At 43.7% G+C, this 17,942-nt stretch overlaps 1 protein-coding gene across 1 annotated transcript; it reads left to right on the top strand.

Annotated features, from left to right (window-relative positions):
* Positions 1–350: 350 nt before the first annotated feature.
* Positions 351–17,676, top strand: LOC130872060 (cell cycle control protein 50C-like). Its single transcript, XM_057765856.1, has 7 exons — positions 351–542; positions 2,945–3,055; positions 6,539–6,640; positions 7,528–7,615; positions 8,032–8,172; positions 13,288–13,497; positions 17,400–17,676. Exons 1-7 carry the CDS (start codon positions 351–353, stop codon positions 17,582–17,584), a joined length of 1,029 nt encoding a protein of 342 aa, XP_057621839.1. The 3' UTR covers positions 17,585–17,676.
* The last annotated feature ends 266 nt before the right edge of the window (positions 17,677–17,942 follow it).

Raw genomic sequence — 17,942 nt, forward strand, 5'->3', positions numbered from 1 at the left:
TGGCTTTAGTTGGGATTAATCACCAAAGATTTACACAACAGACCTCAGAAACAGCCCATAACAACTGCTTCTGAGCATGAGCAGTTGGCTTTTACAGACGTTGAGGAGAGCTCTCTTGGGCATGGCATTTAACACAACAGGCTTTCTGACTTGAAATAAAGCACACCCAGCAGGGACTGGCGAGAACTGTGCACTGCAGGTAGCGGGTCTGCTTAGAGAACAAGACAGGAAGCAAACATGACGTCACAACTTCATGTCATTCTTCATGTAGCATTAGCATTACATGATATTAATACAAGCATGACTGTTCTAAATGTCCCAAAAATATGTCAGTTACCTACAGGACCAAAATGGAGCAGATGCCCCAGTATGATCTGTCCAGACTGCCGGAAAACACAGCCCTGAAGCAGCAAACATTGCCTGCCCACCAGCTAGAATTATCTGCCTCGGTGGTCCTCTCTATCTTTTTTGCCACAGGAGGGTTCTGCCTCTGTATGGGCATCATCCTTCTACTGTCTGCAAAGAGCACCAAGGAAATTGAGGTTTGTCATGTCTCACATGTTTAATTTCCAAAGCTTTTCAGTTTGGGATTGTAGATGGGAGCAGTCACTTTGAGAACACAGCCCCTCAATAGGAAGCTGGATGTGACCAGACCCACCCAACTTTGTGCTGGGAGGAGGCAGATGGGGAAAGAGCCCTTAGCACTGACTTCATTCATTCTCACTGTCACACTGGTCACCTCCAGCCACACGTCTGTACAAGATCCCACCCAAGTCAGCTGATCTTAGAGAAGTGAGCAAGCAAGAAACAGGTAGAAGGAGAGCTCAAAAGCCTGCCAGACCCCAAAAATCCATATGTTAATGAGCCCAGAACCAAAAATAGAGATCTTGGGTTTTTTTAAAAAGCATGTGAGCTTTTAAATGTTATTCTTGTGTAATTAATATGCCATGGTTGCAATAGTTTACTGTGCACGGTGAGTTATTTTAGTATACGTTTACGATTATATACTGAGCAAATCAAAGGAATCGCGATTTCCTCTCCTTTTATCTACTTTCTTCTACATTTCCATGAAATCTCTAGAAAGCTGAGCCATAGACATACTGCTGTACTGTGGAGCATAGGATCCCTCTTTCTGTGTTGGTTCACCCCATTCCGCTCTGTCCCCCCTCCCACTGCCCTTCCTGGTCTCTAAGTAGCTCTTCTCCCTGCACGTGAACTGTCGAAGCTTCCGTCCACCCGTGAGCGCAGGCAACAGTTGTTCTGATGTCCTTCATATCCATTCATTTTGCTACACATGACAAGATTTTGACTTTGTGATCAAACAATATTCCATTGTGATATACTCCATCTTCTTTATTCATCTGTCACTGGACAATGAGATCAATTCCATAATACTATGAATAGGACTCAAAAAATGTGGGAACATGGGTATCTTTTTAACGTGCTAATTTCATTGTCTTTAACTATATCCTCAATGAGAGGCATAATCACTCTCTTCACAGGTCACTCCTCTCAGATTCTATAAATAGCAGACTACAGTCTTTGCTCCATTTTTATTTATAGGCTTACAAGCTCACTGGACACTGAATTGCAAGATACCGTCTTTATCAGCAGATAGTGGGATACGTATTTCTCACTAAAATTCTTAGCGGTAGAAAGCATCAGAGATGGCGTCTAACCAAAGCCTTTATGGTCATAAAACACTTTTTCTAACCCTATGTTTCTGTAACTCAGAGTGGAATCTATGAAATAAAGTGCATTCTAGTGTGACATCACTGATAGATAGATAGACTGTTACATAAAGTTTACTGATGATCAAAACTTAGGGTCCTGGAGATCAAATATTATAATCCCCGTGTCAAAAGAGGAGTTTGACCACACTGGAGCCCCAGGCCCCTTGGTGTGGTTCAGTGTGCTGTCTGTGCTTGCTCTTGCCTGGCATACCGTCCTGTTCTTTATGAAGTGAAGCACAGTCCCACTGCCAGAAAAGTAGCCATTCGAGCCATGCCACTTGTGCAGAAAATGGCGGCTTAGAGCATTGGTGGTGTTTACATATTCACACTTCACTTTTCTTTCACAAAGAGCCTATATTTCTTCTTTCCTGTTCTCTCTCCAAAAGAATCCTGCATCCTACTGGCACCTTAGCAAAGGGAAAGACACTCTTCTTGCTTCTCTGAGCTTCTACTCTCCCAGAATCCTCTTCATCATAGAGAGGGAAGCAGAAGCTGCCCACAGGATTAGGGAACACGCAGCCCCTGGGCCCCATCTCTGAGCATCCCCTTGCAATCTCTCCCAGCTCCATCCTCCCAGAACTGAGGCTGAGTGCCTTGCCAAAGCACACAGCAGTCACTCACTTGGGACACTTGACTCTTTTTTAAAAGAGAATTCATTATATAATCTTTCCACAGAATTTAACATTCAAAAAGCAGAACACACCTTCTCAGGCTGAGAATTATTCCACATACATTAATAATCTTATTGGAAAATAATGTCTTCCTGCTTGGTCACTTTTAGTAACTTCCTCAGGGTGTCATGTGAAATAATTAATATGGATATTTTCCATACAATAAAATGGAAAATAGTGAGTTCCCTGTAGAGGTGATTAGACTTGGGCTGTAACACAGTTTCACGAGTCATTGGCTGAGACCTTCCCAGCAACACATCCCCCGACCCCGTGACTGAGAAGGAAGCTGCCTCATCCCCACTGATCAAATAAGTATGCAATAGAAACGTGGAGTCCCAGCCAGTGGCAAAATGCCTCCTGGCGACCAAAGGGAAGACTGTAAGAAGGCCTCCTCCCAAGCACCCCAGAAAAGAACACCCACGCAGCAGGCTGTCCTCCAGCCATAAGAACTGAAGACTCCGGATAAGGCGTGGGCATTGAATTTTAAGATGTGGATTCATATAACCTTTACATGAACTGTTGTGTTTTCCTGCCTGCCAGATTAATTACACAAACACATGTGAACATTGTGCTCAGCTACGGGAAGACAGCTCCAACTTTGACAAAGAATGCACCTGCTCTGTCCCCTTCTACCTGACGGAGAAAATGGAGGTGAGTTCAATGCACCGCATGCTGGTGCACCTCCACTTATTCCTGCCTGCTGGTCTTGCACTCTCCAGCAGATGTTTTCCAAAACCTAAAAACTATGGAAAGGGAGCACAGTAGAATCTTGAGTCACTGACCCTGCAACCCCAGAATGCCCTTTTGTGTCGTTATTATTGTTTCCTGTTTGTAAACCTTGAGATTCTTTATTAAGATTTAATTTATTTATTTTACAACCCTACCGCAGTTTTTCCTGCCTCCTCCCCTCCCATTCCTCCCCCACCTCTCCTCCACCTGCCCACCCCATCCACCCCCCTGTTTCTGTTCAGAAAGAGGCAGGCCTCCCATAGGTGTCAACAAAGCATGGCATATCAAGCTGTTATAAGGTTAAGCACCTCTCCTTTTATTTAGGCTGGGCAAGGCAATCCAGTATGAGGAATGGGTTCCCAAGAGCCAGCCAAAGCATAAGGACAGCTCTTGCTTCCCTTGTTAGGAGTCCCACAAACAGACCAAGCTACACAACTGTCACATATATAGAGAGGACCTAAGTCGGTCCCATGCAGGCTCCCTGACTGTTGGTTCAGTGAGTTCCTATGAGCCCAGGTTAGTTGATTCTGTGGGTTTTCTTATGATATCCTTGGCCCCTCTAATCCTTTCTCCCTCTCTTCAGCGGGATTCCCAGAACCCAGCCTAAGGTTTGACTGTGGCTCTCTGCATCTGTTTCCATCAGTTGCTGCATGAGGCTCTCCAGACAGCTGGGGTAGTCACCAATCTGATCCCAGGAGATGGCCAGTTCAGGCTATATGTCCACTATTGCTAGGAATCTTAGCTGGGGTCACACTTGGAGGTTTGTGGGAGTTTCCCTTGCATCGGGTTCTACCTGTCCCCAAAAAACCTGCCCTCAACCTCAAGATTCTACACTTTCCAACATGGCTTGTATGATCAGTCACACGGGTTCTATTATAAATATCTATGTGGGCAAGGCTATAGAATGTATTACATTTAACACCTCATGCTATGTGAAATTGTTAATGGACTGAGAAGTTACGTGACTTGGCCGAGGTCACACATTAAATTAGTGTCAAGAGTTTTACCTGGCAGACTTCTCCTTGGATTCTCCTACCCCAAGTCATAAGGGCAGTTGCTCGATCCCAAAAGAGGCTTTCAGTCTGGCTCACTGGCAGTATGAGGAATGCCAAGACACACAAAGATGAACCCCTGCTGCTGGCTGATTCAGCTCTCGTGTTCATACAGGTCCTAGGGAGATTTGGTGAAGAAACTTCCCAGAGCAGAAGGCAGCAAGGAGAGCTGTCCACTCTGACCTTTAGGAAGAGAAGGAAGGGAAAGGGGAGGAGACAGTGCATGGAGTTTCAAGAGATGATAAGGACTTAGGTTTGGGACCAGCTGAATGAGCTGTAAGCCCGAAGGTGGGGTGCTTGGTGAGGAGGAGAGAAAACTAGCCTGTACCTGGATTTCTGTGTGTAGTGGCATTCTGAAGGACAAGAGGGGACCAGGCCTGGGAGGGACACTAAGAGGAAGGGGTGCTGAATGTAGGATACAGAATAGACATTTGAAATATCTTTGTGAAGTAGAATAAAAGACATTTTTCATTTAAGTCTTGCCTGTTAGGCAAAACCACAGAGGCCTAAAAATCTCTCTTCCGCTCTCCCTGCCAAGTGGGCAGCTGAGGGGTGACTTCCAGGGGATCTTATGAGCCAGTTACTATGGTAGGCTCTCCCCAGAAGAGAAGCCTCCAGGCACGTCAGCTTCCTGAAGTCTTAAGAAACACTGCGGACTGTGGCCTTCCTTGTTCTAGTCCTTGCCCTCTCCTAAGGCAAGGAGCTCCCAAGTTCGTCCATACTTTTCCTGAATTCTCTTCTCTTTCTTTCCTTCTTGAAGGCTCAGAATTTTTAAATTTTGAAGGAAGAAAAAAATCTCAAAGAGAAAACCTAGTATCAATTCTCACCTTTCTGTGTGACGGTGGGGGAAAGCACAGACCTCGCTGCTAAGTTAATGACATTCATAAGGAACTTCTAGTTCCCTGGCTCCCGTGTGCCAAGCATGTGCGTTCACCTGCCCCGTGTATGCTCAGTGACTCCAGTTCTAAGTTACATCACCTGGATTTTGAAACTGTATCCATGGCTTTGGGGCTTCTATCAATGCAACACTCAAAAGGTTCGGTGTATGTTTATCCTCCCCTAAAGAAGCATTGAGACAGCTTCTGAAATGGAAGATAGAAATGGTGACTACCAAATGGCTGCATGCAGCTTCAGCTTGGGGCAAAGACAAGCCCTGGGGCCATCTCACTGAGCAATACACACAAACCTGATGGAGGAAGCTCATTGGTTAAATAATAAAGAAACTGCCTAGGCCCATTTGATAGGCCAACCCTTAGGTGGGTGGAGTAAACAGAAGAGAATGCTGGGAGAAAGAAGCCGAGTGGGGAGTCGCCATGATTCTCCCACTCCAGACAGACGCAGGTTAAGATCCTCCCTGGTAAGCCAGCTCGTGGTACTACACAAAATATTAGAAATGGGTTAGATCAATATAAAAGAGCTAGCCAATAAGAGACTGGAACTAATGGGCCAGGCAGTGATTAAAAAAATACAGTTTTCGTATAATTATTTCGGGGCATAAGCTAGCCATGTGGGCGGCTGGGTGCCGGGGACGCAGCCCCGCCGCTCTTATTACAACACAAACCCACAGTCCACCCTGCCAGTCAGCACCTCCTTCAAGTCGCTCCCACAAACTCAGAACCATGTTCCATACAAGGAGGTTCATACAAGGTTGTTCATCTAACACTTAAGTCCCCACTGAAATGCTCAGTGTGCCGGCCCTCATCCCTCCCAAAATATGCTCACTACTCCCTCTTGTCCACCCAGCTGCTCCTAGACAGCACCACGGAGGTCCCTAACCTAAGCAGCAGCTGCTGGGGCTACTCCTGCTGTCCACGATACCATAATATAAATGCACTGCAGGAACACAACTCCAGCAACATCTTAACACATAGTCTGTTCTTCCCGCACAAGACCCTTAACTGTTGACTGCTGTCCCACTCCAGAGCACCAGCAAATCCTGGACGAGCAGCAGCTTCCTCTTAACCCGACCACACCCCACCACACACACTCTTCCTGGGAAAATCACTGGAATGTTGTTGAATATTAATTACTCAAACCACTTCAGCTGCTCAGGAAAGCTTGTATCAGACCAACTGATGTTCCAGCTGTTTCAGATTGATCGGGGACCCCAAAAAGAAACTTGTGTTTCATCAATGAAAATTATCTAGATATTGAAATCTTGTAAATAGTATTTTAAAATTTTAGAGCATGATATGCCAAGCATTTTTCCTAGTATTGCCACAAAGAGACAAATTTCATAAATCTGCATTTATGCCTTGAAAATACACAGCCTAGAGCTGGGCATGGTGGTGCACACCTTTAATCCCAGGACTCCAGAGGTATCTCATCTGCTTCTTATTTCTCTTTCATGCAGGGTAATGTTTATATGTACTACAAATTGTATGGTTTCTATCAGAACCTCTATCGATATATTCTATCAAGAAGCAATAGTCAACTGGTGGGTAAGGATATTTGGGTAAGGCTCAGTCCCATTTGGTATAATATTCTCTTCTTTTTAACAAGGGGTTATTTCAGTCTAAGAGACAGGAGTGGGGCAGGGCTCAGCATCTAGATTTTTGAAGATAGAAATGTTTGCTTCATTCTTAAAGTGAAGCAGCAGCGCATAGTAGGTAAATACTTTTGGGAGAGGGCACTGGGCCCCTTTAAAGCAGTTAGTGTGAGTGCTAGCCAACTAACTATTCTTCACGGTTTGCAAAGACTGTGATCTCCGTTCGGTTCACTTGTTAACCAAGTTTGTCTGCCTTTCTATAACCAAGGTCCTTGATCTAGCCTACTTAAAGGAAATTTGCTTGAATATTTCAAAAGCCTTTGGTTTAACTAAGTACAAAAGCCTGGGTCTAGCCTAGGCTTCCAAGTTTTTATTCTCAGTAGTTCCTATGTTAGTAAGAGAAGCTCGGTGGATTGTTTTCCAATCTGACAGTCTATAAAATAATAACCTAGCAGTTCCCTGTGAGGTCATCTAGCTATGGAATCTGACCTGAATACTCCTCTGAATATGGTAACTTTACCAAAAGGATTTTTAAAAGTGGTCCCATGTAGACTGAATGTGATACTCAGCATAGGAAGGTAAAAATCCTTCCCACAAATAGTTTTGGCGTGCTCTGTATTGTTAAAAAGGATATAAAACACCTAGACATCCATATGCACGTATGTCTCCAAAGGCTGAACGTTTTCTAGTCTAAGTGAGCCAGAAACCCTGGGGAAAACAGGTAGCAGCAGTCCATAATCTTTACCCATGCCAACGCACTAATGAGAGTTGGTGCTCATTGCCAGAGTTCTCTCCTGCAATGGTCTGAGAGTTTGCCAGGAGCACTTCTCACTGATACATCATCTTACACACAGGATGTTAAGAACTGCGCCCCGTTCCAGGTGTCCCACAACAGCACTCCCATCATTCCTTGCGGTGCAATTGCCAACAGCATATTCAATGGTAGGTGACTTGTTTCCTACCTCTTTCATAAGTGTGTAGCCACCTCCACACTCAGGATGTTACCCGGGTAGCTGAGTGGCTCATTTTATTTGCTTGCTTAATGCCAAGTATTTATCCAGGATAAGCCAGAACACTGATGTCTGGAGTTTCATTTGTAAATAACTTCTCCCTTGCCAGCAATCTGAAGGAACAGTCAGAGAACACAAATTAGATGAGGCCAAAGAATATTTTTCAATAATTGGCTCAGTGTTGGTAAAGGAAAAACTGATCTCATGATTCAGCATCTATGGCATGTAGGCGTGTTGAGTGTCTGCAACAAAACCTAATTTGTTTTTCATCTGTGCCTGGGTCTGCATTTTGAAAGGTGGCAAAATGGCTACCTAATATCTTTACCGTAATTTTAAATTTCCTTTCAGATACTATAACTCTTTCATATCACCTTAATTCATCTATACATATAGAAGTCCCAATGCTAAAGAGTGGGCTTGCGTGGTGGACAGATAAGTATGTCAAATTTCGGAACCCAAGAACCAGTGATCTTGCTAGTGCATTTGCAGGTAAGATCCAGACAGTTGCTCCATAGCCTTACTCTCACCCCCACCCCATTTTTGGAGACAGGTCTCTCTCCTTAGCCCTGGCTGTTCTCAGCTCACTGTGCACACCAGGCTACTGTAGAACTCAGAGATCGGCCTGCCTCTCCTCCAGAGTGCTGAGATTAAAGGTGTGTGCTGCTGTACCTGGGTGTGTGTGTGTGTGTGTGTGTGCTCACTCGCATGCACACACACGTGCATGCAGGGAGATCTTTTTTTATTATTATTTCTTTAACTCCTGTTGCTCTAACTTTCCCCATCCTGGACCCATTTCCTCATTGTTTACCTACTACAACTGTGAAATAATTAGTTCTCTATTTTGTCAAATAATTGGTTTTGTTCTAATTAACCATTAAGGAAAAGTAAATGTTTTAGGAAACTCGTATTTAACTGGACACATTGTGGTGGGAGGGGTGAGAAAGGGAAAGGGTTTCTCTGTGTAGCCTTGGCCGTCCTGGAACTCGCTCTGAAAACTAGATCTGTCTCCTTCTGCCTCAAGGCATGAACTACCGTGCCCAATTTCAACTGGATACATTTTTGAGAATAAAAATAACTATCTACTTATTTTAATTTTTCATGTATTGAGTAATAAATCGACAAAGTATTGATGGACCTATCAAACAATTCTACTCAAATCTACGCTAAATTTTTTAAATCTACTTTCAACAATGCTGGTTTTTCAAAAACTAAAATATATAAATGCTTATGAAACGTCTTTTGAAATATTTGCTTTAGTGATTATCAAACATTAAAAGAGAATACCATAGGATAATTTTCCTGAATACCCGTTTGCATGCTTAATAGTTTTCTTAACCATCTGTGTTATGACATTATTTTAATTATTTCAAAAAATTGTCTGAAACTTTAAAAAATGAATTCTGTAGTTAATCAGTTTGAGCTTGTCGGCACCTTTAAATGAGTCTTCTCTCATTCTTAAGAGTCTGAGTAAATACCATCTCCATACTAGTTGTCAGTTTTGTTAAACGGAGTAGTGTCTTAGTTAGGATTTCTGTTGCTATGACAAAACACCCCCGAGCGAAAAGCAAGTTGTGGGTACAGGGTTAGTTAGGCTTACGCTTCAGTACTGCTGTTTGTCTCTGAGGGAGGGCAGCACAGGAACTTGAACAGGGCAGGATCCTGCAGTCAGGAGCTGATGCGGAGGGCCTGGAGGGGAGCTGCTTACTGGCTGGCTTCCCATGGCTTGCTCAGCCCACTTTGTACAGAACCCAGGACTAGCAACCCAGGGATGGCAGCGCCCACCATGGGCGGGGCCCTCCGCCATTGATGAATAAAAGAGCAAATGCCTTACAGCTGGACCTCATGGTGGCACTTCCTCAGCTGATGACTGGCTTGTGTCAAATTGATACACAAAACCAGATGGTACAGAGGAGAATGGCGATTTTTATTTCATTGTAGTGAATATGCTAGTATTTTAATCCAAGGATTTTCATAGGCATTTTTTTTTTGCTTCACAGTTTTTTCTATTTTTGATTTTTTTTTAATGTGTCATGAAGTCTAGATGCTACAGTATAAATCCTGGACTTTCTCAATATCACTTTATTCTAGCACAAAAAAAATCCTAACACAAAGTGACAGTGCCACCAATAGTCTTTATGGAAGTCAGCATAATCTGAGGCCTAATTATAAAGTTTAAAAATTAAATGTTATTTATTTATTTATTTATTGGTTTTTCGAGACAGGGTTTCTCTGTGGTTTTGGAGCCTGTCCTGGAACTAGCTCTTGTAGACCAGGCTGGTCTCGAACTCACAGAGATCCGCCTGCCTCTGCCTCCCAAGTGCTGGGATTAAAGGCGTGCACCACCACCGCCCAGCAAAAAATTAAATGTTATTTTGAACTACCATGGTGTAATATGTCCAGTTTCACCACCTGAGTTAACTTTAATCTTTGTTTGCAGGCTTAGTTTTCCAGAAATATTGCTCACAAAGTCACCCCAACCTAACATTTCTGATGTTACCTAGTTTGCATACTTTTAAAAAAATTCAATTACCTAGCACAAAGTGTACCCAAAGATAAAGGGCTCATAAAAGAAAAAGCCGGGGACCACTGTAGAACACAGCATGAGCTGCTGGTGTGCACCAGCCTCCCTCTAAGCTCCAGACTTCTCTCTAATGACATGCATGCTGAAACCTATAGCTACCTGCCACGAGTGTCACTAAGGATTTTGCAAATTTTTTGCCAGTATAGAAAAAAAATACTTGTTCGTGTGGCTGAAACTCTTGATAAGTAATGTGCTGTATCATTAATGGGCACTATTGTGATTTATGCCTAAACCTTACGAGTTTAAGGACATTTCCTCTCTGTTGCTTTCTCTACTAACAGAGAATTAGTTTCACTCTGGGGTTCTGCTCCACCAAATTTTCACTTCTTTTATTACTACAAAAGCAAACAATTTAAAGTTGATCATTAGAGTTCTCAACTGAGTTTATAGCAACATCCATAATAAATGCCAGATTTTTATCTTCATGATTGACTTTCTAAAAGCACTGCTTTGATTCCGTGAGGAATTAAACCCAAGGGTTTATTATTGCCTGAGTTTTCCTGTCTGAAGACATTCCCATAAAACTAGCTTTATTTAACTGTTCACAGTTCTCCTGTGCTGAAGTCAACACATTAAGACCTTTCTTTGGCTATGAAGAAAAGTTTTAAGTCAAAACCTAGGGACTAGAGAGAGAGCTCAGTAAGTAAAGTACCCGCTGCCACATGGGACCTGAGTTCAGATCCCCAGTGCCCACGTAAAAAGCTGGGTGTGGCCGTGCACACTTGTGACCCTCGTGCTGGGGCAGGGAATGGGGGAAGTAGGTCAATCCTTGGAGCCCCTAGGCAGCCAGTTTAGCCCACTGGTGTACTCTAGGCTCCCGAGTCACCCTATCTCAAAAAGCTATTCAGGACGACACCCAGCGTTTATTATAAGCATACACATGCTCATATACAAATGCATGCTCATGCTCATGTACACGGGTACACTTTCATACACACTCACATACACTCACACACATACATAGACACACACACACACACACACCGAAACTAGGCTAGGTATACTGCCCACCCCAGGACTCAGGAATATGGAAAAGGACTTTGTATCAAAAACTATATAAACAATCACAACAATAAAATGAAAATAAAAGTCAATCTATTTATTATTTTTTGGAAACGGGGTCTCATAATCTCACTCTGGCTGGCCTTGGACTCACAGAATCACTGCTCCTGCCGGCTGAGTACTAAAGGTGTGTGCCACCATGCCCAGTTCCATTTAACCTTAATGAAGCCATGCTCCCACAGAGATATAGAAATGGACCTTCTGTAGGAATGAAACCAGTGTCTGGGCACAGTCTTTAATCACAAACTTTGAAATAAGCTCAGATGCTCTTCTGATTTGCATTATTTTTGTTTCACATGGCCGTTGACATCACTGTGGTCGCCATGTGGAATCATGTCATCCAAACTGGGCATTGCCAGCAACATTACAAAAATGCACTTAATTTTACATTAAACATGCATTCCATTTTTTAGCTCTTCACAGCTAAACAAAAGGAAAAAAATCAAGAAATGTTATTATTGGATGAATGGACGGACAGACGGACGGACGGATGGACGAATGGATGGAAACAAATGACCCAAGTTAACTTGGAGAATGAAGAAAGTTAACGTCTCAGACCAAAGCATGCATCTGACACCGTTCAGATATATGGGAAGTGGTGGGATAGGAAGGTGATAGGGCTTAAAACATATATTCTGGGGCTGGAGAGATGGCTCAGTGTTTACAAACCCAGGTTCAATTCCCAGCACCCACATGGCAGCTCACACCTGTCTGTAACTGTAGTTCCAGGGCTTCTGACACCCTCACACGGGCATGCATGCATCAGTGAGCATAAAATAAAAATAAGAATAAATTTTAAAAATTGATTTAAAAAACAGACAGACCTGCGTTTCTTTTTTTATAAAATCGCAAACTGCTTTTTAAGATGAAAATTTAATATTGAATTTAGCCATGCCATTTAGCCTTATTACTATCTTTTTCTTCCCTATCCAAAGAATTAAAATGATAAAATAATAGATACACAAAATAAGATAAATTTAAAAAAAAAAACAGAAAACAAACCTGCATTTCTATTTTTTGGTTTTGTTGTTGCTTTGTTTTGGGTTTTTGAGACAGGGTTTCTCTGTAGCTTTGGTTCCTGTTTTGGAACTTGCTCTGTAGACCAGACTGGCCTCGAACTCACAGAGATCCCCCTGCCTCTGTCTCCCGAGTGATGGGATTATAGGTGTGTGACACGGCACCTATCCAAGAGGATTTTTATTTAACCTTTTGAGTCTCCTATCGGTAGAGGGACTGGTCTTACAGTAGTAAATGTCCCTCACGCAGTTTACTGTGCTTGATCAGCTATCCGAAATTCAACGTGGAGTCTATTAACTTTTGGCAGATTGAAAGATTCTTTGACCCTTTCATCAAGCATTAGCTGATAATTGGATAACTATCGTGTTCCAGGTTCTGGAATAAATGCTAGTGGACATGTGAGTGTGATTCTGTCTTCAAGCATGCTCCGTAGATTGGGGATAGCAATGCTCTCAGCAGGAAATGGAAGTCTGAGAGTGGGGGCAGTCAATGCCTGCGTCTCCAGGATTCACACTGGCCTGGGGTTCACACACGTAGCTGTGCTCTCATGGGGGTGAGTGTGAGCATGTATGGGGGCAGGGAATGAGTGTGTTACGGTGCAGGTGGGGAAGTCAGAGACAGCTTTGGAGAACTGGTTCTGAACTCCCCCTGTGTGGGTTTCAGGGTTTGAACTGGGTGAGTCTTGGCAGCAATCACCCATACCATTGAGTCATCCTACTGACCATGAAAATATCTGTTGTTAACCCTACAAGATTATTATACACTCTTCCTTAGAATGTTTAAAACAGCATAATTAAGGATTGCTTAACTGTTACATATATTCTTTTTTTAAAAGCCAAATTTCTATTGCCCTTCCATTGTGAATGCAGTTCTTTCTTTAAGGAAAGCTAAAAAGAGAGAGCTGACTTTTCTCTCCCATGTTTCTCATGTCCCCAACCCCACAGGAAGTGCAAAGCCTCCGCACTGGGCCAGACCCATCTATGAGCTAGATACAGAGGACCCAGGAAACAATGGCTTTGTCAATGAGGACTTCATTGTGTGGATGCGGACCGCCGCCTTTCCCACATTTAAAAAACTGTACCGCCGACTCAGCCGCGTGCACTACTTTGTGGATGGCTTACCTGCCGGCAACTACACTTTCCACATATTCTACAGTATCCTTCTGTGCCACATCCTCTTCTCAGAGTGAAAACAAATCTTGCCTCACACCGTTGAGCTCCTTCTTTCTGCTTCTGTCCTCCATCCTGATATGTGTACCACTGAAAAACAGACGACTGTTGCACAGTGGTACACACGGAGACGGGAGATGTTAGCTCCTCGACGCGCGGGGGGCGGGGGTCCTCTATCTCGGAACTGATGTGTCAGGAAAAAAAGTGCACATTTTGTTTATATTATTGTAGTTTAGAACCCTCCTCAAAAATAGAGACCCCAAAAAGTGGCTGCATGTATTGACATACTAGTTTTAAAGGAGTGGCTGGGCGGTGTGGCGCACGCCTTTAATCCCAGCACTCGGGAGGCAGAGGCAGGTGGAACTCTGTGAGTTAGAGGCCAGGATAGGAACCAAAAAGCTACGGAGAAACCCTGTCTCGAATATCCAGAAAAAATTAAAATAAAATAAAAATGATAATAAAGGAGTGCCAATTATGGAAGAACAGCTGAAGGTTACTTTAGCCAAATTTCTTTGCACGGGTTGCCCTGTGATGGTAAAGGATGGTAAAGATATTCCTTTTCTTTCTTTCTTTCTTTCTTTCTTTCTTTCTTTCTTTCTTTCTTTCTTTCTTTCTTTCTACCTTTCTCTCTCTCTCTCTCTCTCTCTCTCTCTCTCTCTCTCTCTCTCTCTCTCTCCCTCTCTCCTTCCCTCCCTGCCTTCCTTCCTTCCTTTTTTTTCTTTTCGTGATAGGGTCTCACCATGTAGCTCCGGCTGTCCTGGAACTCACTATGTAAACCAGGTTGATCTCAAATGCACAGAGATCCACCTGCTGCAGCCTCCCAAGCGCTAAGATTAAAAGCATTTGTCCCCAAACCTAGCTAAAAGTATTTATTCTAGTGTCAGCGGGCATTTTTTATCCTTCTCTGTGTTGTTAGACGAGAGTGGACAGTCAGCATGACCATCTCTGTGTTGTCAGACGAGAGTGGACAGTCAGCATGACCATCTCTGCTTTGTCAGAGGACAGTGGACAGTCAGCATGACCATCTCTGTGTTGTCAGAGGACAGTGGACAGTCAGCATGACCTTCTTGCGCTTGCTGATTTTCAAGTCTCTGAAGCCAAAATAATACACCAAAGTGGCAAATTTGGGGATGATATGTCCTCTGCCTCCTCAACTATCATAACATCATCATATAACTGTATCTAAAGTATGTATTTATGTGTCTTCTTTTACATTTATTTCATTTTACATTCCAACCACAGTTCTCCCTCCCACCCCTCTTTCCATCCCCTTCACCTCCCTGCCACCCCCCCATCTACTCCTCTCAACTAAGAGCTCCCATGGGGAGTCTGGCATATTAAGTTGGGCCAGGGCCAAGTCCCTCCGCCCGCATTAAGGCTGAGTATAGAATCCCCCATAGAGAATGGGCTCCAACTTTTTAAGGAACAACAAACAGGCAGTAGCAATACCAGGTATGGATAGATAGGGAAAGAGTACTTTTGTCCCCAAGAAAGATCAATAAAGAGCAGATGCAGACATCTAAACCAGCGAGGGGAAACACTCCACATAGAGTGGGATGAGATGGAGAATCAAAACTAAAAAAACTAAGGGGATACACAGTGCATCTGGAAGGTAGAGTAGAATCGCAGACACTGGCACTGACTGACCATGGATCTTTTAGACAAAAGTGTGTTAGCACGCCTTTAATCCCAGCACTTGGGAGGCAGAGGCAGGCGGATCTCTGTGAGTTCGAGGCCAGCCTGGTCTACAGAGTAGTTCCAGGACAGGCTCCAAAGCCACAGAGAAACCCTGTCTCGAAAAACAAAACAAAACAAAAAAAAAGTGTTTTAGAGCAGGGTGCCCGCATCTCCCCGACCTCTGTACCAGACCCAGCCTACCTACGCACTAGATAAAGACCAGTCAGTAAGCAATGGCTTCCTCAATGAAGATATCATTGTGTGGATGTGAACAGCTTGATGCAGTCCGTGCCAGGAACGCTGTGAGCTCTGCACTGCAGATGTGTGTTCTTCCTGCCTTAGGTACACAGCCTGCCAGTGGGAGCTGATGTCTTAGTAACAGGCAGACAGGCCGAGTTAAGAGACTTGTGTTCTAATAATGGATTATGATTTTTCCCTCCTAATTGAAAAATAGAAATGTGAACCTGGTTTTTAAAAACAATGAAGTTTTAGCTGTAAAATGTAACCAAATCTTTTTAAGTAGTTATATATTACATATAATTTATATTAACTGTGGTCTTGGGGTCAGGCGCGCACCCAGCTTTGAAACACCCACCCAGTTAGGCATCCACACTCTTGCATACAGCATGCTAGGGTTACTGACTAGGATTGGTCTAGAGGTCACCCTGCAGGCCAGACCTTCTCCACACTGCATTGGCCACTTCCACAGTCTAACTCCCAGGGAGGTTCAATGAGAAATCCTTTTTTTTTTTCTTTTACGAGGTCAGGGATTAGACCCAGGACCTTGGGCACACTGCACAAATGCTCCTCCACCGAGCTACGTGCCTAGTCCCGGGATGGAAAAGCCTGGGCACATTGTGAAGAGCAAATGTCCACGTGTGGCCCTGTGCCCTTCTCCAGGACTTCCTCCTCCTCCTGGGGCAGATGTGTGGAACTCACCCACGGGAGAGTAGCGATGCTCCTCTGGGAGAGCCCTGCTGGTGTGGCTTTAAAACAGAGATTGAATGTTGCGTGCTGAGTGTCTCTCAGGTTGAATCTCCTGATTCCATGGGCTCCATGACTATCATAACAGCAAACTGTACATACAAGAAACTGCAGAAGAAAACACAAGATCAAGATGCTACCCTCGCCCCTTGCTCTAATTTAGGTTGGGAGTGAGGAAAGGAAACCAAGGGAGATGCTGTTTTCCCTCTCCAGACATGCTCTCCCCACTGACAGCTAAGAGCCACACCTGAATGACAATCTTTGTATGGTCCATACACAACTTCAACCTTGAATGCGAGCCCTCCTCTTCACCACCCATGTGACCTGGCTGAAGTCTGGACTGCGGCAGTGCCTGCTGCCCGAGGGGGAAACAAGGTCCCATAGCTGAGACCAGGACTCTCTCTTCAAATGACCTGGGAGATAATGAAGTGGGAAGATGAGGTAAGGTAGCACCAAGGACCAGGTGACAATGAGGAATTCCAGTATTAAAAAAAGAAACAGAGGACTTGTCCCTAACATGTTGGCTTGTGCCTTTAAATAGCACATTGCCAAGAGATTGAAGCCTTCTAAGAGCTTTGCTGGGAAATGCCTCTGTCCTCTGCGTTGCTATGAGAAGGCTTTGTTTGTTTATTAGTTTCGTTTACAAAAGGCACCAGATGTTTAAAACCCTCAGGCCACATGCATCATGAGGATGACATCATTTAAATGCTACATAGTAAACCCACTTCAAACACTTTCTCACCAACAGCAGGGACACTGCCTTTGCAAAAACGCTAACAAGTCTGCCACCTTTAGAGTTCTCACCAAAAATGTTTCACTGTTCATCCTGGCGTTTTCTTTGTTGTTTTATCCGTGGAAAGAATTCGTGCTTTAGCCTCTCTGGTTCGTGAATAGAAGCTTCAGCTTGCTGTGAACACTCTCTATTCTATTCTTTCTGCTGCCTTGGAGTCATCAAAGGGCGCTAGATACCTGTTCCTTATCTGACTGCTGACAAATCATTCAGATCAATATACTCTGCATCCCCCGTCTTCACTCTAGCTATGTGGAGGGGAACCTTGCTTTGACTAGTTTTATTCTAGCAAGATAAAGTACTAATTGGCTGCATTGAAACATGTGAAATTGAATAATTAACCGTTTTGTGTCTCCAAAAAGATCAATTTCCTATAACCTAATCTAGTGTATGCCATGGGACAGGAGATAAATACTGAGTCCTTAACAGACCTTAGATTTTCCGGTTACCGTGTTCCGAGGAAAAAAATCTGTTGTTCTTTCTACCCTGACGTGGGTCGGAGGAGGTAGCCTTTTCCTGGGGCTTACGTACACAGTGACAGGGTCATTGACATTGTTGGCCTCTTTTGTCATCCTGGCGATTCACCAGATGCTGAAAAAGAATAAAAAAGATTTCCTGTAGGAGTGAAGTCGAGCTTTGAAAAGAAGACTAGCAGAAGACAAAATGGACAATGAAGGAAAGAAGTGAAGACCTCTGGCAAAGCCTGAGCTATTTTGGAGTCATCTCAACAGGGGGTTACTGGATTGACTGAATCCAATATCATCTCAACTACATGGATAAACAAAGAGATTCCCAGAGTGGGGTGAAGAGAAGGACTAAGGAGGAGGAGGAGAAGAAGAAGAAAAATATGTGCAGTAAAATATTCTTGGAATGAAAACAATAAATGATTTTTGAGCTCGAGACCAAGTGTTAAGAATTTGAAGTTCCTGTACTTGAGAGTGGGTGAGTTCCCTAGGGGCCCGCCATTAAAACAAGAGCA

Source organism: Chionomys nivalis, chromosome 3 (genome assembly GCF_950005125.1).
Source record: "Chionomys nivalis chromosome 3, mChiNiv1.1, whole genome shotgun sequence".
NCBI classification, from domain to species: Eukaryota; Metazoa; Chordata; class Mammalia; order Rodentia; family Cricetidae; genus Chionomys; species Chionomys nivalis.